Below are 23,200 nucleotides of genomic sequence, written 5' to 3' on the forward strand. Positions count from 1 at the left end.
GCGGGGCTCGGTGGAAAAAGCCCGGGCTTGGGAGTCAGAGGTCGTGGGTTCTATCCCGGCTCTGCCACTTCTCAGCTGTGTGACTCTGGGCAAGTCACTTGACTTCTCTGGGCCTCAGTGACCTCATCTGTAAAATGGGGATGAAGACTGTGAGCCCCACGTGGACAACCTAATTACCTCGTATCTCCCCAGCGCTTAGAACAGTGCTTGGCACATAGTAAGCACTTAACAAATACCAAAATTAAATACCATCAAAAAAAGCCAAAACCACATAAAGATGAAAGCAGAAGCATATGGTGGTGGGAGCCAGGAGACCTGCATTTTCATCCAGGATCTGCCTGGGATTGTCTTTACCTGTTGCCGATTTGTCCATTCCAAGCGCTCAGTACAGTGCTCTGCACATAGTAAGCGCTCAATAAATACTCCTGAATGAATTTATTCTTTTTTTTTTTTTATGGGATTTGTTCAGTGGTTACCACGGGCCTCTAAGCACCGGGGGAGATAGAAGCTAATCGGGGTGGACACAGTCCTTGCCCCACATGCGGCTCCCCATCTCAATCCCCATTTCACAGATGAGGGAACTGAGGCCCAGAGAAGTGGCTTGCCCAAGGTCACGCAGCAGATAAGTGGATAGAGCCCAGATCTCTCCGATTCCCGGACTCGTGCTCTATCCACGAGGCCGCCGCTCTGCTACCACTCTTTTATTATCGAGGTATTTGTTAAGTGCTTACTACGTGCCAAGCACTGTATTAAGTGCTGTGGTAGAAGGTAATTCATTCAGTAGTATTTATTGAGCGCTTACTAATCATGTTGGTATTTGTTAAGCGCTTACTATGTGCAGAGCACTGTTCTAAGCGCTGGGATAGATACAGGGTCATCGGGTCGTCCCACGTGAGGGTCACGGTTCATCCCCATTTTCCAGATGAGGGAACTGAGGCCCAGAGAAGGGAAGTGACCCGCCCACGGTCACACAGCTGACAAGTGGCAGAGCCGGGAGTCGAACCCATGACCTCTGGCTCCGAAGCCCAGACTCTTTCCACTGAGCCACGCTGCTTCCCGCTTACTATGCGCACAGCACTGTACTAAGCGCTTGGGATGTACACTTCGGCAACGTCAGACCCGCTCCCTGGCCCTCACGGAGCTCAATCGAAATTATGACTTGCCCAAGGTCACAGGATAGGCCGTTCTCCCTCCTATATAACAATAATAATGTTTGGGATTTGTTAAGCGCTTACTAGGCGCCAGACACTGTACTAAGCGCTGGGGTAGAGCCAAGCTAATCCGGGAGGACACACATGTGTCCCACGTGGGCCTCCCGGTCTCAATCTCCATTTTACAGATGAGGGAACTGAGGCCCAGAGACGTAAAGCGACGTGCCCAGGGTCACCCAGCGGACAAGGGGCGGAGGTGGGATCAGAACCCAGGTCCTTCTGTGACTCCCAGGCCCGGGCTCTACCCACTAGGCCACGCTCGCTGACAGGACACCGGATGGGTCCTTAAACTCCGTCCGCACCTCTGTGAACAGCCGAGAAGGGGGACGGTGTCAACTTCCCAGGAGGCGTCTGAGCCCCCCTGCTCTACACACGCACAGCCGCGTCCTCCGACCGTCCGCGGGAGCGGACACGGGCCGCCGACCCTTCCCTCCGCACGGACGGCCCCCCTTCCCTTTGCCCCCGGAGCGGGGGGACCCGCCCAACCCCCGGCCGGAGACCCCCCGAGTGGGCCGCCTTCCTGGGGGCTGAACAGACTAGCCGGGGAGAGGGGTGGGCCGGCCCCAACCCGCCCGCCGCCATCTCCCCCGCTCCCCCACAGAACAGAGGGCCGTCGAGTGCGGTCTCCCAATCTGGATCTTTAATCGGTCGAGGAGAGGAAGCGGCGACCTCTCGAGATACAGAACCGATCCCGAGGCGCTCAGTGGAAGGGCCGGGGAAGCGAGGGGCGTTACCGGACCGGTCCCGGGGAGCCGGGCGACCCCCGGCTCCCTCCGAGGCCCTCCGCGCCGACCTGCCGGGAGGGAGAGCGCGGCGAGGCGACGTGCGCGCGGAGACAGAGGGAGACGGACAGAAAGGGGGAGAGAGAGACACTCGGGGAGGGAGAGAGCGAGACGGAGAGCGCTACAAGGGCCATCCGAGGCCGCCACGGCCGGAAAACCCGCTCCAAAGCCGCGCGGCTGGAAACGGACGACGGGGAGTGCCGCCGGGCCTCCCGCGCCCCGGAGATACGGCACCCCCAAATCCCGGCTGCTTTTTGGGCATCAGAAAACCCGAACCGTCGCGGGGTGGGTGGCCATCGAGAAAGGCCTCTCGACGGTCAGCCCGAAGCCCGGTTTAACTCGCCTCGGCCCACCCCGACCTCGGAGCCGAGGGGGGCGCGGGAGGGCTGGGGGGCCGGGGAAGGGGAGGCGGGGGGGGGGACGTCGGGATCGGATTACTTCAGGGCTGGAGACCACCAGATCAACCCGAGGCCCAGAGTGGCGGAGTGTGGCTATTTACATTCCCGGGGGCTCTCCACGCTGTAGGGGTGGGATCGGTATTCACACCCGGGGGGTGGCGGGGGTGGGGGGAGGTTAGATAAAATAGTCAAACTGCTAAAAGGTATAAAAAGAGGCCTGAGGAAACCTGGCTAAAATAGATACCTGTATTGCTACTGATGGGAGCAGTTCTTCCTCGTTTTCGTATCTTTTAAAAGCAATAAAAAGATCTTGTTAAAAATATATATATATATATATCCGGAAAGATTCCCATCTGAACTCTGAAAAGCGGCGCCTCAAGGTGTCGGGTGGGACGGCGGGGGAACCCCTCGGGTCGGGGGGCGGTTCCGTCGGCGGCCCGGGTTCCGAGGCGGGAGGGAGTCCCCGCCCCCTCCGGCCCGGTGCCTTCTCCCGAGTCCAAATCAGACTTCTTCCGGCTGTCGCCGAACGGGAGCGGGGAACAGGGTAAGGCATCGCCTCCCGGCCCGGCTGCGGGGCCCGGTGGGCTACCGACCCGCCCCGGCCGGCCGTCGTCTACAAATCCACCGCGCCCGGGCTCCCCCGGCCGGGGGCGGTCGGAGAGGGGGACGCCGACACGGAGGCCGCGGCCTCGAGACCCCCGCCTGGAAGTCTCCCGGAAGAGCGGTCCAAGATCACCGAGCGGACCTGCGCCGAGTCCCCGTCTCTTTGGTGAACGGTGAGGGAGCTCTTCTCCTTCCCGAATCTCCCCCCGCCCCTCGTTCTAAAAACGGGGGTGGCGACTCTGCCCAGCGGCCCCCCGGGCCAAAAGCTCCCCGTGGTCTGCGGTACCGTCCTGGCGTCACTCCTGGAAAAATATTTACCCACAGTCCTTCCTGAGGGATTTGGTTTTTTTTTTCCCTTAAAACGGGGGTGGCTGAAATGTGACCGGTGGAGGTGGACTGGGGGGGGGGGGCGGGGGGGCGCAGCCCAGTCCGTTCCTGGCTTGGGGGACACCCCGGCCCACGCCCAACCGCACCGCCGGGTCTTCCCGGGACCGGACGCCGCTGGAGGAAAGAGAGCGGCGGCTGCCGTCTCGTCCCCGGGACGCCCGTGGCGGGGATGGGGGGCCGGGGATGGGGGGCGGGTGGGGGGGCTTTCATTTCTCGGTGAGTGACAGCCGTAGGACTTGCTGAAGCTCCGCCTCCTCCTCCTGGAGACGGAGCTCTCGCTCCTCCAGCTCTTTGGCGGACAGCTCCATGGCCAGCTGCAGGTCCGTGTCGAAGCTGCTGGCCTCGTGGGTGGGGCCGGCCGGGGGGCCGCTGGGGTTCATCAGCAGGCTCTCCTGAAGGGCCCTGGGAAACAGTCGAGGCACCAGAGGTCGCGCTCAGGGACCTCTGTCTTTTGCTCCCTCCCCCGCCCTCTTCTCCCTCCCCCTCAATAATAATTTGGAATAATCGTCATATTAACTGCTTACTATGTGCTGATCATAATAATAATTGTGGTATTTAAGCGCTTACTATTTGCTAATAATAACTGTGGTATCTGTAAGGCTCTTACTGTATGCCAGGCACTGTACTAAGCGCTGGGGTGGATACCAACAACTCGAGATGGACACAGTCCGCGCATCGGGCTCACGGTCTCAATTCCCATCTTACAGGTGAGGGAACAGAGGCCTGGAGAAGTGAAGTGACTTGCCCAAGGTCACCCAGCAGACAAGTGGAAGAGCTGGGATGAGAATCCACGACCTCCCGCCTCCCAGGCCCAGGTTCCATCCACTACGCCATGCTGTGCCTCTAGGCACTGTACTGAACGCAGGGGTGGATACGAGCAAATCGGGTGGGACGCGGTCCCTGTCCCATATGGGGCTCACGGTCTTAATCCCCATTTTCGGATGAGGCAACTGAGGCACAGAGACTTGCCCAAGATCCCACAGCAGACAAGTGGCGGAGCCGGGATTAGAACCCAGGTCCTTCTGACTCCCAGGCCCGGGTTCTAGCCACTGGGCCATGCTGCTTCGCCCTTTAAAAATCCGGCACTGTGCATCTCTCTCTATTCCTCCACGTGAAACTATCGCAAGAACGTCACCGTCTGCAAATAGGTGAGCGCCGGCTGCGGGCTCAGCCCTTTTGGAAGTGAAGGGATGTGTCTACCGCGTTTTTGTTATTTTGTCCTCACTCAACTGCTTAGTATAGTGCTCTGCAAACAGGAAGCGCTCGATAAATACCACTAATGGACTGATTCTCAATCTAGAGGTTTGGCGGGACAAGACGTGAGGGAGAGATCCCTCTTCCAAGAAGCAGTAAGTCACCAAGGAATTCCCTGATGGACAAAAAAAAGATCTCCACTCCTCTCGCAAAATGGGACTGGAGAAAGAGCTGGCGTTTTCCGCAAATGAGGAGGGATGTTGCCCAGTGGAAAGAGCCGGGGCTTGGGAGTCAGAGAGGGCAAGCGGGGTGTCTAGACTCCGGCTCTGCCCCGCCTCGGTTTGGGACCTTGGGCAAGTCACTGAACCTCTCTGGGCCCCATTTTCCTCTTCTGGAAAATGGGAATAAGATACCTGCTCTTCCCACCTCTTTGAGTGCAAGCCCAGCGTACAACAGGGAAGCACCGGGCCTATCCCAGCTCTGCCACTTGACCGCTGCGTGGCCTTGGGCAAGTGACTTCACTACTCTGGGCCTCGGTTTCCCTCATCTGTAAAGTGGGGATTAAGACTGTGAGCCCCACGCGGGACAGGGACTGTGTCCGACCCGATTTGCTTGTATCCACCCCAGTGCTTATTTCAGTGCCTGGCACATAGTAGAGCTTAACAAATACCACAATTTTATTATTTTTAGTGGCTAGAGCCAATTGCTTGCTGTGTGACCTTGGGCAGGTCACTTCACTCACCTCAGTCACCTCACCTGTGAAATGGGGATTAAGACTGTGAGACCCACGTGGCACGCAGACCAGGTCCAACCTGTTTATCTTGTATCTACCCTGGTGCTTACCACAGGGCCTGGCACTTGGTAATCGCTTCACCCTACCAAAAAAATCAGGGATCCGCTCCACGGACCTTATCCTGTAACTACCCCTTGCGCAAGCCCTCACTGAACACCGTCCGCGAAGATCCTCGGAGTCGAGTCTTACCTCTCGTACTGAGCGTCGTACAGGTGCGGCTGGCCAATCGTCCCGTTCGAGGAGAGTCCGGGCGCTTCCTGAAGGGGAGGCGGGGGAAGACACAGTGACCACTCTGTGCCGTGGGCCGCTTCAGACCGCCTGCCTGACCAAACCGCTGCCCCGTGAGTCAAACCTAAGTCGCTTCGGACTTTTCTCAGTCACTCGCACCAAAAACGCACAGAATAAAGTCTGTGTGGAAACTATCGAGAGGAGGGAGTTAGGGGACGCTCACTCTTGGGGGTCGCAGGGAGCGTTTACAATCCGAGGAGGGAGGTAGGAACAAACGTTGGCGGCGGGGTCGGGGAGGTCTGTGGATGCACATATACAAAAATACACACACACACACACACACACACACACACCTGCTCCCTCCCCACCAAACCAACTAACCCACCCGCCCTCCTGGGGATTCACCCAACTGTGAAAAAATGTGTTTCCTGAGGGTGGGTCAGATGTGTACAGAGCACAGAGGGTGGAGGAGGGAGTGATGATGACAACAGAGGGGTCACCGAGGGGAGCCTTGGGGCGGAGGAAGGTCGAAAGAACGGAGCCGGGCATCGGAGGGGAACCCCGGGGCGGGAACGACCGAGCTGAAGGGGGACCGTCACCTCAGGCGGGCTTTTCTGGGGTCAGGGTCACGCCCCGGGTGATGGCCCCGCTCCCCATTCATTCCTCATCCATTCCATCATATTCATTAAGCACTTACTCTGTGCAGAGAACTGCACTAAGCGCTTGGGAGAGGACAGTAGAACATCAGAATTGATACAATCCCTTCCCAGAGCCCCGACACCGGAGCCTCCAGCCTGACGCTTCAGATGGACAGAGGCGTGCGGTCGGAAGACCGGGCCCTGCTTCCCTGGCCGGCAACGCTCTCTCCAAGACGGCGCGTGAGGACGTGTGGGTATGGAGAGAGCTGACCGCACCTCGCCTACTTCTCCTAGCCCAGCTTGACTACTGTACCAGCCTCCTTGCTGATTTTCCCTGCCTCCTGCCTCTCCCCACTCCATACTTCACTCTGTTGCCCGGAGCATTCTTCTACAACAATGTTCGGACCACGTTTCCCTATGCCTCAAGAACCTCCAGCGGTTGCCCATCCACCTCTGCGTCCAACAGAAACTCCTGACCATCGGTTTTAAAGCCCTCAATCCCCTTGCGCCCTCCTACGTCATGTTGCTGCTCTCCTAGTCCAACTTGGCCCACACACTTCGCTCCCCTAATGCCAACCGACTCACTGGTCGATCTCGTCTATCTCACCTCCGACGTCTGGCCCATGTCCTGCCTCCGGTCTGGAACACTCTCCCTCCTCACAGCCAACAGACGATGACTCTCCCCCCTGCTTCAAAGCCTTCTTCGAGGCCCATCTCCTCCAAGAGGCCTTCCCTGACTATGCCCTCCTTCCCTCTTCTCCCACTCTCTTGTGTCACCCCGTCTCACTCCCTTTTGTCATCCCCCCTCCCGGCCCCACAGCACTTATATCTATATCTGTCATTTGTTTATTTCTCTTAATGTCTGTGTCCCCCCTCTACTCTGCAAGCTCATTGTGGGCAGGGAATGTGTCCGTTTATTGTTATACTGTCCTCTCCCAAGCACTCAGTCCATTGCTCTACACACAGTGAGCGCTCAATATATATGACTGACTGACTAGACGATTCCAGGCCGGCCCCCCAAACTCTTCATGGGCCAACCCCCCGGGACAGACCCCAAAACGACAGAGAAGACTTACTTGACTCCTATTGGACTCCAACAGGCTCTGCTGAATGGCAAACTGCATGATTTCATAATCCTCATCTTGCAGGTGCATATTTCTACCATTGTCTTGGATGTGATAGGATTCGGGGATCTCGAACACAGACTGGTCGACTTCGAAACCGGTGTCGAGGGTAGCTGAGGAAAGCAAACCAAGTCCGGGCCCCTGCCTCGGTTAGCTTCCACTCTGAGACGTAAACAGAAAAATTCGAGGAGGACGTCCGCGGCCCTCCCCGTCATTTACCTCGGTCCGCCTGGGGCGTCTCCATACTCGAAGAAGCTGGTTCTTCCGCCGTGCTGCAGCCGTTGACGTTTCCGAAGGTGATCCGGGCGTTCAGGACGTGAAACAGAGGGATTTCTAGGAAGGAATGCCAAGATTTCATACATTGGTTCACAGTCGTTTCCAAAGTATTGCGGGCACATCCGACGCGATTAAAACGTGCCTTAGCTTAAAGAAAAAGAATAGCAGAAATCACAGTGATCGGTAAGGTGGGTGGTAAGAAATCCAAGACCCTTCCAAGATTTTACTCGAGCTCCTCCTTTTAAAGTAACATCGTTTCACAATCCGTAAGCTCGGTTCTAGACTGTAAGCTCATTATGGGTAGGGAATGTGTCTGCTTATTCTTATATCGTGCTGTCCCAAGCGCTTAGTACACTGCTTTGCACACAGTAAGTGCTCAACAAATACGACTGAATGAATGCATCGTTTCCAAAGTATTCCGTGACGCCCCTCAGGATTGAAATGTACCGTAGCTTAAAGAAAAAAAGATTAACAGCAGGAGTCACAGTGATCGGTAGGGTGGGGGCTAGTCAATCTATGGCGCTTAGTGGGTCTTTATAAAGCTTGAGGACAAAAACAGAATATCAACACGGTACGCTGTCTTTCATCTGCATCTTCTAGTTTTCATTCGCTGCTGTAGGCAATTAAACTCATGAAGGTTGACCTTCATTTTAAGAGAAAACCAAACAGGATTTCCAAAGTGAGATGAGCCAAATATCCCTGCTCGAAACTAAATATGACATCATCTTGGTGGGCTGATTTAACCATTTTAAATCACGCATGCGCGTGCACACAAACACACACACACACACAAGATTACCACAAAGTACATTTCAATCAAGTCAAATCTACAAAATAGTCTAACGTGATTGTGTGCCTGAGAGCCTGAGAGAGACTGAATTTTTAACCCTAAATGCCTTATGAGCGTGTCTACCAACTCTGATGTATGGTCCTCTCCCAAGAGCTTAGGACAGTGCTCTGTTTACAGTAAGTGCTCAATAAATACCACTGATTGACTGAAATGGCCTCTCTTTGTTGGCTCTGCTAATTTGTCCCCGATTTAGCCTTCCTGTAGTGGTTTCTCTGGGTGGGGTGACTACGTGGGGGCTAGAGGATCCCCAGAGGGGTCAGATGGCTGCCCCGTTCTGGTTCTTGAGGAGGCCTCGGGTAGCCCAGCCCGGTGTCTTTGCAGCCAGTCACGGTCCACACCCGAGGGCCTGGGATTGTGTCCAACCCGATTTGCTTGGATCCACCCCAGCGCTTAGTACAGTGCCTGGCACATAGTAAGCGCTTGACAAATACCACAGTTATTAAATGCTTATCAAATATTAAGAAAAAAAAACCAGAGATGCAGTGGGGCCTAGGGGAAAAAGAGCCCAGGTGTGAGAGTAAAAGCACTGGGTTCTACTCCTGACTCTGCCATTTGTCCGCTGGGTGACCTTGGGCAAGTCCCTTCACCTCTCTGGACCTCAGTTCCCTCATCTGTAAAATGGAGATGAAGACTGTGAGCCCCACGAGGGACATGGGCTGCGGCTAACCTGACTCTCTTGTATCTACCCCAGGGCTCGATATGATGCCTGGCGCACAATAAGTGCTTAACAAATACCGTTTTAAAGAAAGAAAAAAAGACCCCAGTACTCAGAACGGTCCCTGACACATAATAAACACTTAAAAAATACCATTAAAAAAAAAAATTGTGTTTTTGATCAGGAACCCAGGCAGACACAACGGTAACACAATAGTCAAACAGTACCGATTTTGACAGGAAATCCGGGTGGAAATTCTAGCGTGATGAAATCTCTCAGTCTGGCAAAATGGGCACTTGTCCGGGCCATGAGGTCAATGATTGGAGTCACCTGCTCTACCAGAGAGAGGGGGAATTCTTCACACATCCACAGCATTGCTTTAAACCTGTGCCATTGAAGAGAAGAGCACCTTCAGATCGTAATCCAAGTAATCTAATGGCATTTTAATATGACTAAAACAATGAGGAGAATGAAAAAGATACCACAGTTTTAGTCAAGCAGCAGGGCCTAATGGAAAGATGCCCGGTCCTGAGAATTAGAGGATCTGGGTTCTCGTTCCGGCTTGGCAGTGTGACCTTGGGCAAGTGTCACTTGACTTCTCTGGGGCTCAGTTACCTCATCTGGAAAATGGGGATTAAATCCTCCTCCCTCTGACACTGCCCATAAAAAATGTAAGAAGCAGGGTGGCCTAATGGATAGAGCCCGGGCCTCGGGTCCTAAACGGAGCTGGGTTCTAATCCTGGCTCTGCCACTTGCCTGCTGTGTGACCTCGGGCAAGTCATTTTGCTTCCCTTGGCCTCAGTTTCCTCAACTATAGAAGGGGGATTTGATCACTGTTTACCCTCCGACTTAGAGGATGGGTTCTAATCCCGGCTCTGCCACTTGTCAGCTGTGTGACTCTGGGCGAGTCACTTCACTTCTCTGTGCCTCATTTAGCTCATCTGTAAAATGGGGATTAAGACTGTGAGCCCCATGTGGGAAAACCTGACGATCTTGTATCTACCCCAGCGCTTAGAACAGTGCTTGGCACATAGTAGGCGCTTAACACATACCATCATTATTATTATTACTTAGACTGTGAGCCCCACGTGGGACAAGGACTGTGTTGGTCTGGATCTACCCCGGTGCTCAGAACGGTGCTTGACACTGACAGTTTAAGAAATACCCTTGGAAAAAAAAATTTTTAATGAAACAAGAAGACGGCACCAAGAGGAAAAATCAATGCTTAGCTCGTTCTCCAATGATACAGGAATCTCTCTTACTTCTGCGTCCTAATTGTAAGTTCTTTCGGCCTCCCGATGTCCCTGTCTTTGAGATCGAATTCTTCGTCGAAGTATTCCTCCAGGGTAATGGCCGTTGGGTTGTTTGCCGTCGCGAACTCGGTCGTGAGGTCCTGGAAATGCAATCCCAGAAGAGGGAAATGATCACTCTGCTGCAAAACCTCTTTTTTTTTTAAAACGGTATCTGTTCAGCACTTATTATTTGCCGGGCACGTTTGCTATTCTCCCCACCCCCCAAATTCACAGCACTTATGGATCGATCTTTAAACTATACATTATAAACTATTTATTTATTCATATTCATGTCTGTCTCCCTCTCTAGACTGTAAACTCATTATGGGCACGGAACTTGTGTATATTTGAGTATACTATTTATTACTCTATTCTATTAATGATGTGTATATATCTATGATTCTATATCTATTTTGATGGTATTGATGCCTATCTACTTGTTTTGTTTTGCTGACTGTCTCCTCCTTCGAGAATGTGAGCCCGTTGTTGGGCAGGGATTGTCTCTCTCTGTTGCTGAATTGTACAATCCAAGCACTTAGTACAGTTCTCTGCATACAGTAAGCGCTCAATAAATTCGCTTGAATGAATGAACGAGCCTTAATTCTGTTGTATTGTTCTCTCCCACGCCCTTAGGACAGTGTAAGTTTTACTGAGCACAGAGCACATAGTTTATTGAGCACATAGACAGTGCTCAATAAATACAACTGATTGATTGATGATGAAACCTTTGCATTAAAGGAAAATGTTCCTGAAAAATATTAGGAATTCAATTTTTTTCACACTTTGTGGCATAACAGTTTCTCCTTGTTTGGGATTTAGGAATGAGGCAGCTCAGAGCTTTGACCCTTATCTCTTTATGGAGGAATTCATTTAATTCAGTCGTATTTATTGAGCACTTGCTGTGTGCAGAGCACTGTACTAAGTGCTTGGGAGGGTACAGAACAAAGTTAAAGACCCCAGCTCACTTCCTCTCCAGAAGTCAAACCGGTCATTCCACCAGAACAAAGTGTCCCGGAACACTGAATTTTCATCTCAGCTGGAAGCTCCTTATGGGCAGGGAACGTGCCTATCAACTCTGTTAATTCATTCAATCGTATTTATTGAGCGCTTACTGTGTGCAGAGCATTTTTCTAAATGCTTGGAAAGTACAATTCAGCAACAGAGACAATCCCTGCCCGTATTTGGCTCATGGTTTACAGTGTGTTGTATCATCCTCTCCCATTCGCTTAGAACAGTGCTCCGCACACAGTAAGCGCTCAATCAATATCACTCTTTTCCTTTTGCTATATCTCTCTTCAACTCACTTTCACATTTCAGGTTCTTCAGGGGAAAATAAAGAGTCCCTCCGCATCTTTACCGACTTGTCAGTAAAATCTGGAAATCCAGCTTTCGGGGCTTTTAAGCCACTCTTGTTTGCTTGTTTTTGAAACGTTTCCTGGTAACAAATACATTCTCGCTCAGGCCAGTGATTTGATTTGGGAAAGGCCGAAGTACATACGGTTCTTTGTTAATCCTTTACTTACCCCCTGAGCGCCAAACTGGTGTTCTACGGTTCCCAGTAAAGACTCCAGTGGGTTCCTATCAGCTGTAGGAACACGAAGGCATATTCAGCTCAAAGAACTCCATCCCGATCCCCCCTCCCCAGAAAGTCAAGCAGGTTCCAGATTTTCTGGCCCTACCGGCCTAAACCTTCCCTTACTACAGGTGTCGTTTGTTCGATACGCAAATAACCGGTTCCACCGTTAGACTCTCCCGCTCTGCCCCATGGAGACTCACTGTCACTCAACAGGGGTAAGTCCCGGAGCTTGGCTACGAACATGAAACAGATGTGGAATTCATTCCCCAGAAGTGTTAGATGATGTTTAGAAGAAAGTAAAAACGATCCAAAAGGTCTCTTAAGCGAAACTCAACTCCTCTCAATGGAAAGATGGCAGCAAATTCCAGCTTGGAGCAGCAAACCATCAGCCTCTGTCGACGCTTCGATTTGGACCTCGGGTTTCTGGCTCCACCGTATACGGCAACTCCTAGGCTGCACATCGGCCCTTGAGAAACATCCCCGCCGCCTCCACGGGTCTGGGGGATATTACGGGCCGTAGGGATCAGCTTTTCACTGGGAATGCGGCGGGGAGGTGGGGGTACAGAGCAGGTGGGATTTGTAGGGAGGAGGATAGGCTTCAAGAGTGAGCAGGCCAGAAAGCTGCCATTTTGAGTCTTCTCAGTCCTGGCTGGAAACCCACAGGTCTTGTGAGAGATGGAATCATCACCCCGATCACCCTCACGGATTAGGCTCGGTGGCCTACTTTTACTCCGCCTCACAGTGACTGGGTTTAGTGCAAGCCTAGACCAATAAACAGTGTCCAAGAATATCTCAAGGGTATAATAATAATAATAATTGTGATATTTGTTAAGATCTTACTCTGTGTTAGAGAGCTGGGGTAGACTCGAGGTAACTGGGTTGGACACAGTCTCTGTCCCACATGGGGCTCACAGTCTTCATCCCCATTTGACAGATGAGGGAACTGAGGCCCCCGAGAAGTGAAATGACTTGCCCAAGGTAACAGAGCGGACAAGTGGAGGAGCCGGGGTTAGAACCCAGGTCCTTCTGACTCCCAGGCCCGGAGTCTATCTGCTAGGCCACGCTGTAGCAAAAGGCATCATCAATACTGACTCCTTCTTGAGGAGGAAAAATGGGGTTTGGGAAAACAACCATTTTCTGACCGTGAGGAATAATCTTCCTCAAAAATGGGAGGGGGTTCCAGGGAAACTCCAGTAAGAATTTCATCACCAAAGAGAGTTTCAAAACCCTAACCCAAACCAGAATTTCACAGAACACAGGGATAAAGAAACATATTCCTGCGTACAATGGCGAAGGAGAGGATTTGAACTGAAACATTTATTCAGAGCTAATGTAACAAGATACTCGCGGCAAGAAAAAAAATAGAAAAGAAAAGACCGGTTACCTTTGTATCTCTTTTTTTCTTCCTCGGTCAAGTGCTCTGTTCTTATTTTTGTTAACACGCTCACATTGTTCACTGTATACACCTTGAGAAAATTACCAAAAGAAGCGGCCGGAGATGGAAACAAATCATGACTCTGAAAAGAACCCCCCGCCTCGCCCTCCAAAAATCACGCTTAAAATTCCGGACTGAAGGGAAACCGAGACTCGGACAAAATCTTTTATGGAGAAAATCCCCATCTACGGGTCTAGAAATGAATCGACGGAGACCTAGCCCTTTAAAGTCTCGGAATTGGACTCCACTTTGGGAAAGAGAGAGGACTCTAAAAACCTTTTAGCTGAGCATGTGCGAACAGTAGTAGTCCAGCAAATAGATCGCTCATCCTAACCCACTCGCCCAATCCCTTTTTTGCTTTTAAATGGTAACTGTTAAGCGCTTATGTGCCAGGCACTGTACTAAGCGCTGGGGTAGATACAAGCTAATCGGGTTGCACACAGTCCCATGTGGGGCTCATGGTCTTAACTCCCCATTTTGCAGATGAGGGAACTGAGGCCCAGGGAAGTGCCGCGACTTGCCCAAGATCACATGGCAGGTTAGTGGCGGAACCGGGATTAGAACCCACGATCTCTGACTCCCAGGCCTGGGCTCTTTCCATTATGCCATGCTGTTTCTTTCATTGGTTTAAACAGTTCATCGGCCTCAGACCAAGACTGAGCAACCTGGGCTTTCTGGTTGATTTTCTCCCAGATAACGACGACTTAAAATACCCATCCAAGCCTACAGGCTGCTAGTTCTTGCTCTGGCTACTCAACAGCGATGAACGAGGTAATCGTCCGCTGGGTGAAGAGAAGCAGTGAATAATCAATCTGGTCAATCAATCAATCAATGGTATTTATCGAGCGCTCACTCGGCGCAGAGCACCGGACCGAGCGTTTGGTGGTATTTACTAAGAGCTTACTATATGTAACTGAGCGTTTGGTGAGCGCTTTCTACGTGCAGAGCACTGGACTGAGTGCTTGGTGGTATTTCTTGAGCACTTAATATGTGCAGAGCACTGGACTAAGCGCTTGGGAGAGTAAGATACAACCGAATTGGTGGGCACGTTCCCTGCCCGTAGCAAGCTTTCAGTCTAGAGGAGGGAGGCAGACGTAATACAAATAAATGTCACCACTGCCGTAAATAAATACAGAGTTCTCCAGCTTGGAGAACCCCAAGAAATGGGTGAATAACAGCTACATTGTTTCTCAGGCATCTCTGAATCACTCCTTTCATTCATCCCCCCTCCCAGCCCCATGGCACTTATGGATATATTCATTCACTCACTCATTCAGTCATATTTATCGAGTGCTTCACATGTGCAAAGCACTGAACCAAGTGCTCTGGAAAGTAAAACATAACAACAAACAGTGACATTCCCTGCCTACGTAAGTATCTTAATGACCGTTCCGCCCTCTAGGCTGTGAAGTTGTTGTGGGCAGGGAATGTGTCAGTTTATTGTTGTGCTGTACTCTCCCGAGCGCTTAGGACAGTGCTCTGCACACAGGACGTACCCAATAAATGCGACTGAAAGAATGAATGTGGAAAAGATCAAACTTCTAGGGTGCACCTACTCTCTCCACCCAATTTCTTTGGAGCCTCAAAATGGCCCCAGCTTCCTTGTGGCTTCACTTGATCATAAAAATGGAAGTTCCCACAGAGGAATAAGGGTGCTCGACCCCTGAAAATCGGCGCGGCGACTGGAAGAGGATGATGGGGTCCATAGAGGTGGGGTTCTGCACAACTAAGGGTTCTTCCCGAGACCGCCGTTTCCCTCGGTTACGTCGGACGGGCTCTCCGGGGACGCCCCCATTTCCTCCGCCGGACTGTGGCAAAATGGGAGCCCTTATCGGGAGCCACCGCTTCGAGCACGCCACCTCCCCCAAACCCAGAGACGCCCGCCGGGGAGACGAGAGCTGGCGCCCAGAGGCTGCTCTTTACCTTTGATTCGTAGCCATTCACCACTTCGGCTTTATCCGTCCTCCAGCCCCAGAATCCGGATTTCGTCCTGATAAAGAGTGAACATCACAGATTGCGACGCGCCCACGTTACGCCGCCGGGTTGTCATCGGCCGGCAAAATCGAGAGCTCGTGAGAGATGCTTGGTTCTGGGCTCTGAGGAATAGCGGGGCTACGTCCGCCGAGTGAGGACGGCCAATAATTAATCGTGATATTTGGTAACTGCCTTCTAGGGGTCAGGCACTGTTCTGAGCGCCGGGGCGGAAACGAGTTAAATACGGCAGGCGCAGTTCCTCTCGCGTGAGCCCCACATCTACTAGTAGAAGGGAGAATTGCCATTTTGGAGCTGAGGCTCGGAGAAGTGACTTGCCCAGGGTCACCCAACCAGCTAATACTAATAATAATAATGAGTGACGATGATGATGATGATGATAATGGCATCCGTTAAGCTTTTACTATGAGGCAAGCACTGTACTAAGCGCTGGGATGGGTATAAGCTCATCGAGACCTACCCGGGCCTCACAGTCTAAGTACGAGGCAGAACAGGTATTGAATCCCCATTCTGCAGATGATGGAACTGAAGTGTACAGCAATGAAATGACTTACCCAAGGTCATACGGCAGGCTCTCAATCAATCGATGGTATTTCCTGAGAGCTAACTATGTGAGGGGCACTGTACTAAGCTTCTTGGGAGAGTCCATTACAACAGAGTTCATTCATTCGATCGTATTTATTGAGCGCTTACTGGGTGCAAAGCACTTTTCTAAGCGCTTCGGAGAGTACAATACAACAACAAACAGACACGTTCCCTGCCCACAACAATCTTAGGGCTGGGAGACACGTACCCTGATTACTTGGCTAGGGCAATACTTAAGGAAAATTAATTAGGAAACTGAATGAAAAGGAGGTCTAGGCTACCGGCTAACGGCTACCAGCCTGACGGCTTTTGTGAGGCAGCGTGGCCCAGCGGCTAGAGCCCGCGCCAGGGGTCTAATCCCACTTCTGCCGCTTGTCTGCTGGGTGACCCCGGACAACTCACTTGGCTTCCCTGTGCCTCGGTTCCCTCACCTGTAAAATGGGGATTAAGGCCGCGAGCCCCACGTGGGACAGGGACTGTGTCCGACGGACCCGATTTGCTTCTATCCGCCCAGGGTTTTGTATGGCGTCTGATACATAGGCAAGCGCTTAACAAATACCACAGTTATTATTATTAGAAGAGGTGGGGGGTGGAAATAGTGACAGGAGCAGTAGAAAGAGCAGCAGCTGCCCCTCATCTCCTCTCCCACAGCCGTACATCTGTCTTGCTCTGCTCTCGCTTCCCCTTCCCGCAGAGACCTTGTGCATGGGAGAATCCATCACCTGGGCACCACCCCTGAGGTCCCCGTTTTAGCAGAGACGGCTCTTGTCCGGATAAGAAGATCGCCCCGCTGGGCAAGGAATTCCCTGGACCCCCAAAAGCTGGGCTGTTGCAACCGAGGGGATGACTTCAATTCCTCCCTCAAGGGAACGGAGTTCATCTCCAGACTACAAACCAGCTATGGGCGGGGAACGTGTCTAATAGTGATGATAATAATAATGGCATTTGTTAAGCGCTTACTATGTGCCAAGCACTGTTCCAAGCGCTGGGGGAGATGCGAGGTAATCAGGTGTCCCATGTGGGGCTCAGTCTTAATCCCCATTTTACAGATGAGGTAACTGAGGCCCAGAGAAGTGAAGGGTCTTGTCTAAAGTCACACAGTTGACGATGGAGGAGCCGGGATTAAAACCCTTGACCTCCAACTCCCAAGCCTGTGCTCCTTCCACTGAAGCCACGTTGCTCTGCGTATAATTAGGTGCTCGTTCGATGGAGCCCCTGAGGCTTGCATCCAGTACCCTGTCCAGGATCCTTGGCTCTCTTCTTGAACACTCCCTTTCAAAAATGACGCTCCCCTTTCGTTCGCTTTCACTTCCCTACCGTCCACTTCACCGGCGGTCCGAGACCGGACGCGTTTATTTGCATCCTGCTGCGGGTTCACCTGATGAGCCCCCAGATTCACAAGGCCCACAGCAGGTTTGGCAACTTTCGTTTCTCTTCTCTGACTGGAATCCGGGCAGCCCCTCGCCCCGATTAAAACTGTACATTTTGGCAGAGAGGTTTTCCTGAGACGACTCGATTTCTTTCTGTCACACTGTCGCCCCCAGGGCCAGAGTTGAGGGAAGCAAGGAGGACGACGATCAAATGCTTCCAGGAAGCCGGGTGGCCTAATGGATAGAGCCTGGGCCTGGGAGTCAGAAAGACTTGGGTTCTAATCCCGCCTCCTCCCCTTGTCTGCTGTATGACCTCGGGCAAGTCGCTTCACTTCTCTGGGTCTCAGCTCCCTCACCTGTAATACGGCGATTAAGACCGTGAGCCCTGTGTGAGACAGGGACTGTGTCCAAACCGATTATCTTTTATTTACCCCAGACTTAGTATAGTGCCTGGCACATAGTAAGCGCTTAATGAATACCACAATTATTATTAATTAATCCCTGCTGTACGCCCGGCCTCCCACGAGACGTCGGGGAAGTCCCTTAATCTCTCGGGGCCTCGGTTTCCTCATGTGAAAAACAAAGACAGGACAGCTGCTTTCTCCCTCTCCCTCTGGGATGCTGGAACGGGGCCTCTGTCTGATTCGATTACCCCATTCCTATGCCAGTGCTTACTGCAGTACTTGGGGATGATAAGCGCCGAATGAAAGACCAGAAATTTTATTCGTTATTAGCTAAAGAAAGCAGCGGATTAAAGTCTTGTCTCGTGCTGTCGAGTCGTTTCTGACCCGTAGCGACTCCGTGGACGCATCTCTCCCGGAAGGCCTCGCTCTCCATCTGCCATCATTCTGGGTGTGGATCCAGACAGCCTTCTTGGTAAAAATCTGGAAGCGGTTTACCATCGCCTCCTTCCGCGTGGTAAACTGAGTCTCCGTCCTTGACTCTCTCCTGTGCCGTCGCTGCCCGGCACCGGTGAGTTTGGATTAGTAGCGGATGGCCTGCCGCTCGCTAGCCACTGCCCAAGCTAGGAATGGAACGGACAGGTCTCGTCTTGGACTCTCCCTCCCATAGTCAAGACTGGTAGAGGACTGGAAGCTCTCCAGGTGCAATCCTGAGAGCAGGGACTTAATGTCGAGAAGACGAATGTAGGGTGTTCAGGTGCCCCGGGTCTGATGTGGGCCACAAAGACCAGGCCGCAACCGACCAGTCCCAGGAGAGAGGAGAAGAGTTCGAGGTCCTCGTAACCTGAATTTCCGGCCCCCTAGTCAATCGTATTTATTGCACCTACTGTGTGCGGAGCACTCTACTGAGCGCTTGGGAGAGAACGCCACAATGGTCAATAGACATATTCCCTGCCCATAACGAGCTTATATTCTAGAGGGGGAAACAGACATTAATATAAAACCTGAGCCTACCCTTCAGTCTCCTATAAGCTGAGTTCTTCCACTGAGCACAAATGGCCTTTGGTCAGTTTGGAAGAGAAAGGACAAGTTTTTTTGTTTTTTGGGGGGGTTTTAATGGTATTTGTTAAGCGCTTATTATGTAGCAGGTACTGTACTAAGCCCTGGGGCAGAGACAAGCTAATAGTAATAATTATAATAATTACAGTTTTGTTAAAAACTTACTGTGTGCTAGGCACCGTACCAAGCCCTGGGGTAGATACAAACAAATCGGGTTGGACGCAGTTCCTGTCCCATGGGGGGCTCACAGTCTTAATCCCATTTTACGGATGAGGGAACTGCGGCCCAGAGAAGTGAAGTGAGGTGCCCAAGGTCACGCAGCGAAGTGCCGGAGCTGGGATTGGAATCCAGGTCCTCCTGACATCCAGGCCCCTGCTCCACCCGCACGGTCTCTGTCAAATCAGGGGCCTGAATATTAATAAAAAACGTTCCCGTGTGATTTCTGAAATTGGCACGCCACCCACCTGAATCCATTAGCTAGCAAAACTCCCTCAATCCCCCTCCCCGAACAAGTCATTATCTCCTCTACCGGGGCTATTATAAGGTTATTTCGGGTCGACCTATATCTAACTAGCATGGGTGCGTCCATATATATGTATACATATATATTCGCGCGTGAGAGAGTGGGTGTATCTGGAGCCTATTTAATCTTCCTGACCCTCTGTGGAGGCTTCGGTTCCAAACTCCAAAGGATTTTGGGCCCTTCCCAAAGTTCTGGGGGCGGAACCGGACCTGCGGTGGGACCTTGGGTCCTCCCTGAAAGGCAGCGTGAGAAGATGAGGTGCGGCTTAGTGGCTAAAGACTGGCCCTGGGAGACAGAAGGACATGGATTCTAATCTCGGCTTCGCCGCTCGCTGTCATGTGACCTTGGGCAAGTCCCTTCACTTCTCCAGGCCTCAGTTCCCTCATCTGTAAAATAGGGATGAGTGCAAGCCCCATGTGGGACAGTGATTTTGTCCAATCTGATTAATTTGTATCTACCCCAGTACTTAGAATGGTGCTTGGCACAAAGCCAGTACTTAACAAACACCATTATTATTATTATTATTATTATTAATCCCATCTCTGCCACTCCTCTGCTATGTGACCTTGGGCCTGTCACTTCTCTTCTCTGTGCCTCAGTTCCCTCATCTGTTAAAAAGGGGATAGGAGTGTGAGCCCCGAGTGGGACAAGGACTGGGTCCAACCTGCTTAGCTTCTATCTACCTCACCTTGGCACATAGTTAGCGCTTAACGAGTACCATCACGATTATTTTTTATTATTAAATAGGCCAAAAGGGGTGAGGGGCAAACGAGCCGTGACTCTGTTCAGGCAGCCGCTGAGCACACGTGACCCCAAACCGCCTCCGGGTGCAGGAAGGTTGCTCAAACTGCTTCCCTCTTTGGCTTCGAGCGTGGTCTCGGAAAAATCCCTCACTCACCGCTTTGACTCTTTTTTAGATTTTTTTAATCGGTAAAAGTTTTTGATGAAACTGAGGGAAAAAAATAAGGCAGGGAAGGTAGTCAGTATGTCTGCTGCCCTCTCCCAAGCACTTAGTACAGTGTTTGGCACGCAGTAAGCGCTCGATAAACACCACTGATCGACTGGTGTACATATTTTTAAATTATAGATTACAGATCATTTGCTTACAAGATTGGCCGTCTTCCCCTGTAGACTGTAAGCAAGGTTGTGTCCATTAAATCTGTTGGATTGTGCTCTCCCAAGCACTTAGTACAGAGCTTTGCACGCGGTAAGCGCTCGATAAATACCCCACTGATCGATTCATATACGTATCTTTAAATTACAGATAAATGATTTGTTTAAATGAACGGCTGCCTTCTCCTCTAGATTGTGAGCTCTTAAAGGGCAGGGAACGTGTCAGCTAATTCTGTTGAAGTGTACTCTCCCAACCATTTAGTGCAGTGCTTTGCACGCAGTAAGCGTTCAATAAACGCCACCGGCTGACATACGTATCTTTTAATTACAGATTATAAATGACTTGTTTATATAAATGTCTAGCCTTCCCCTCTAGATTATAAACTCGTTATGGGCAGGGAATGTGTCTGTTATTACTCTCCCGAGCACTCAGTACAGTGTTCTGCGCATAGTAAGCACTCAGCTACCACCGACTGATTTTGGAGACAGACTAACGTAAATGAATGAGAGCACAGAAACAGCGGGACCAACGGGCAAGGCTTCTCGAAATTCCCTCAGAGATCTTGTATTAACATCTGTCTCCCCCTCTAATAATTAATGTATTTGTTAAGCGCTTACTATCTCCAGGCACTGTACTAAGCGCTGCGTTGGATACAAACTAATCAGGTTGGACGCAGTCCCTGTCCTACATGTGGCTCACAGTCTTGAACCCCATTTGACAGATGAGGTAACTGAGGCAATGGAGAAGTCAAGTGACTTGCCCGGGGTCACCCGGCAGACAAGTGGTGGAGCCGGGATTATTTTTTTTTAAATGGCATTTGTTAAGTGTTTATTATGCGCCAGACACTGTACTGAGTGCTGGGTAGACAAAGGCTAAACAAGTGGCATACGGTCCATGCCTCACATGGGGCTCACAGTCTTAATCCTCAAGTGACAAATGAGGTGACTGAGGCATGGAGAATAATAATAGTAATTACGGTATTTGTTAAGCGCTTACTATGTGTCCAGCACTCTTCTAAGCGCTGGGATAGAAGGTAATCAGGTTGTCCCACGTGGGGCTCCCAATTTTAATCCCCATTTTACAGATGAGGTAACTGAGGCACAGAGAAGTTAACGGCTTGCCCTAGGTCACGGAGCAGGCGAGAGGCGAAGCTGGGATTAGAACCCAGGGCCTCTGACTCCCAAGCCCGGGCTCTTTCCACTAAGCCACGCTGCTCTGCCCAAGGTCACCTGCAGACACGTGGCGGAGCCAGGATTAGAACCGAGGTCCTTCGGACTCCCAGGCCCGGGCTCTGGCCACCAGGCTACGCCGCCCCTTGCCTCAACAGGAAGAAATACCCACTGCTCTTCGATCCTGTTGTCACCAACACGACAGCCTCGAGACGAGCGTATTTAAAAAAAAATCGGCCGGGCCAGAAAGCGAAAAAACCCCAGCCGTGTCGAACTCATTCCTCGGTCCCCTTCACCTCAGCAAGGCACCCACTGTAGCCCGAGAGGGCTGGGGATCGGTCTGGGTGGGGGGCTCAACGTCCAAGAGGAAACGAGTGCCCCCTATCCTCAAAATAAGGGGCAACGTGGAACTCGATCTTTTCGGAGAACGAAGCCCACGGGCAGTCAGAGAGGACTTCGGGCGGGGGGCAACGCGTCCCGTCCGTGAAGGGAAGGGGGCCAAGGGCAGACGGGCCTCCCCGCCGCCGGCATCTGCCACGCTAACGACGGCCACCTCGGCGGCCTCGGCCGAGCGGCCGGTCGAGGGGCCGGCCGAAAGCGGGGCGGGGGCGCCGGGGGCCTACCTCTCGAAGGCGATGTTCTTCGTGTCGAGGCTGGTGTTGATGACGGGCGAGGTGAGCCGCCTCTCCACCTCCCGGCCCTTGGGCTTCATGGAGTCCAGCGTGAGGCGTTCCATCTCCTGGGAGAGGTCAAAGTGCTCGGTGGTGACGACCTGCTCGTCGTGGTTCACCTCCATCAGCTCCGCCCAGCTATCTGCCGACGGACAACAGCGGCGAGACCGGGGAGGGGAAAACAATCACAAGGGGTCACGACACCGCGGGGCCCAGGAACTTGCTCCTTTCACAACCCATTTGGGTCCCAAGAGAAAACCAAAACTCCTTTTTTGGGGAAGAGGAACCCCCCTAAGCAACTCCTTTGGCTGAAGTCAGGATTCGGAGGGCAGCGTGACCTAGTGGCTAGAGCCCGGGCCCGGGACTCAGAAGGACCTGGGTTCTGATCCCGGCTCCGCCACTTGTCTGCTGGGTGACCTTGGGCAAGTTAGTTCACTACTCAGGGCCTCAGTTCCCTCATCTGTCAAATGGGGGTTAAGACTGTGAGCCCCATGTGGGACAGGGACTGTGTCCAACCCGATTTGCTTGTAACCACCCCAGCGCTTAGTACAGTGCCTGGCATGAAGTGTTACACTTGACAAATGCCAGTATTACTGCTAGTGAGAAGAGCACAGGCATCCAGAGAGCCGGGTTCTAATCCCGGCTCTGCCACGTGCGTGCTGGGTGATCTTGGCCAACTCACTTAATCTCCCTGGGTCTCGGTTTCCTCATCTGTAAAATGGGGATAAAATACCTCTCTCCCTCTTAGACCGGGAGCCCCGGTGGGACAGGAACTGTACCCCAGCTTACAACCCTGAATTTCCCCCCGACACACAGTGCTTGGCGCAAAGCAAGCGCTCGATAAATGCCATCGATAACTTTATTATGGCCAAGT

The 23,200-nt window shown here is 52.0% G+C and overlaps 1 protein-coding gene across 1 annotated transcript in view; it reads right to left on the bottom strand.

Moving 5' to 3' along the window:
• Positions 1-1,829: 1,829 nt before the first annotated feature.
• The window catches only part of ANKRD13A (ankyrin repeat domain 13A), a 42,617-nt gene continuing 21,246 nt past the window's right edge, over positions 1,830-23,200 (bottom strand). The window contains exons 6-15 of the mRNA XM_029049231.2: positions 22,279-22,468; positions 15,366-15,432; positions 13,392-13,473; positions 11,955-12,016; positions 10,402-10,532; positions 9,367-9,524; positions 7,578-7,691; positions 7,311-7,471; positions 5,558-5,625; positions 1,830-3,783 (exon numbers count right to left, since the gene is read on the bottom strand). Coding sequence (XP_028905064.1) covers positions 3,588-3,783; positions 5,558-5,625; positions 7,311-7,471; positions 7,578-7,691; positions 9,367-9,524; positions 10,402-10,532; positions 11,955-12,016; positions 13,392-13,473; positions 15,366-15,432; positions 22,279-22,468 — 1,229 coding nt within the window. The 3' untranslated portion in view covers positions 1,830-3,587. The remainder of the gene's footprint in view (positions 3,784-5,557; positions 5,626-7,310; positions 7,472-7,577; positions 7,692-9,366; positions 9,525-10,401; positions 10,533-11,954; positions 12,017-13,391; positions 13,474-15,365; positions 15,433-22,278; positions 22,469-23,200) is intronic.

This window comes from Ornithorhynchus anatinus, chromosome 21 (genome assembly GCF_004115215.2).
Source record: "Ornithorhynchus anatinus isolate Pmale09 chromosome 21, mOrnAna1.pri.v4, whole genome shotgun sequence".
Taxonomy (NCBI): Eukaryota; Metazoa; Chordata; class Mammalia; order Monotremata; family Ornithorhynchidae; genus Ornithorhynchus; species Ornithorhynchus anatinus.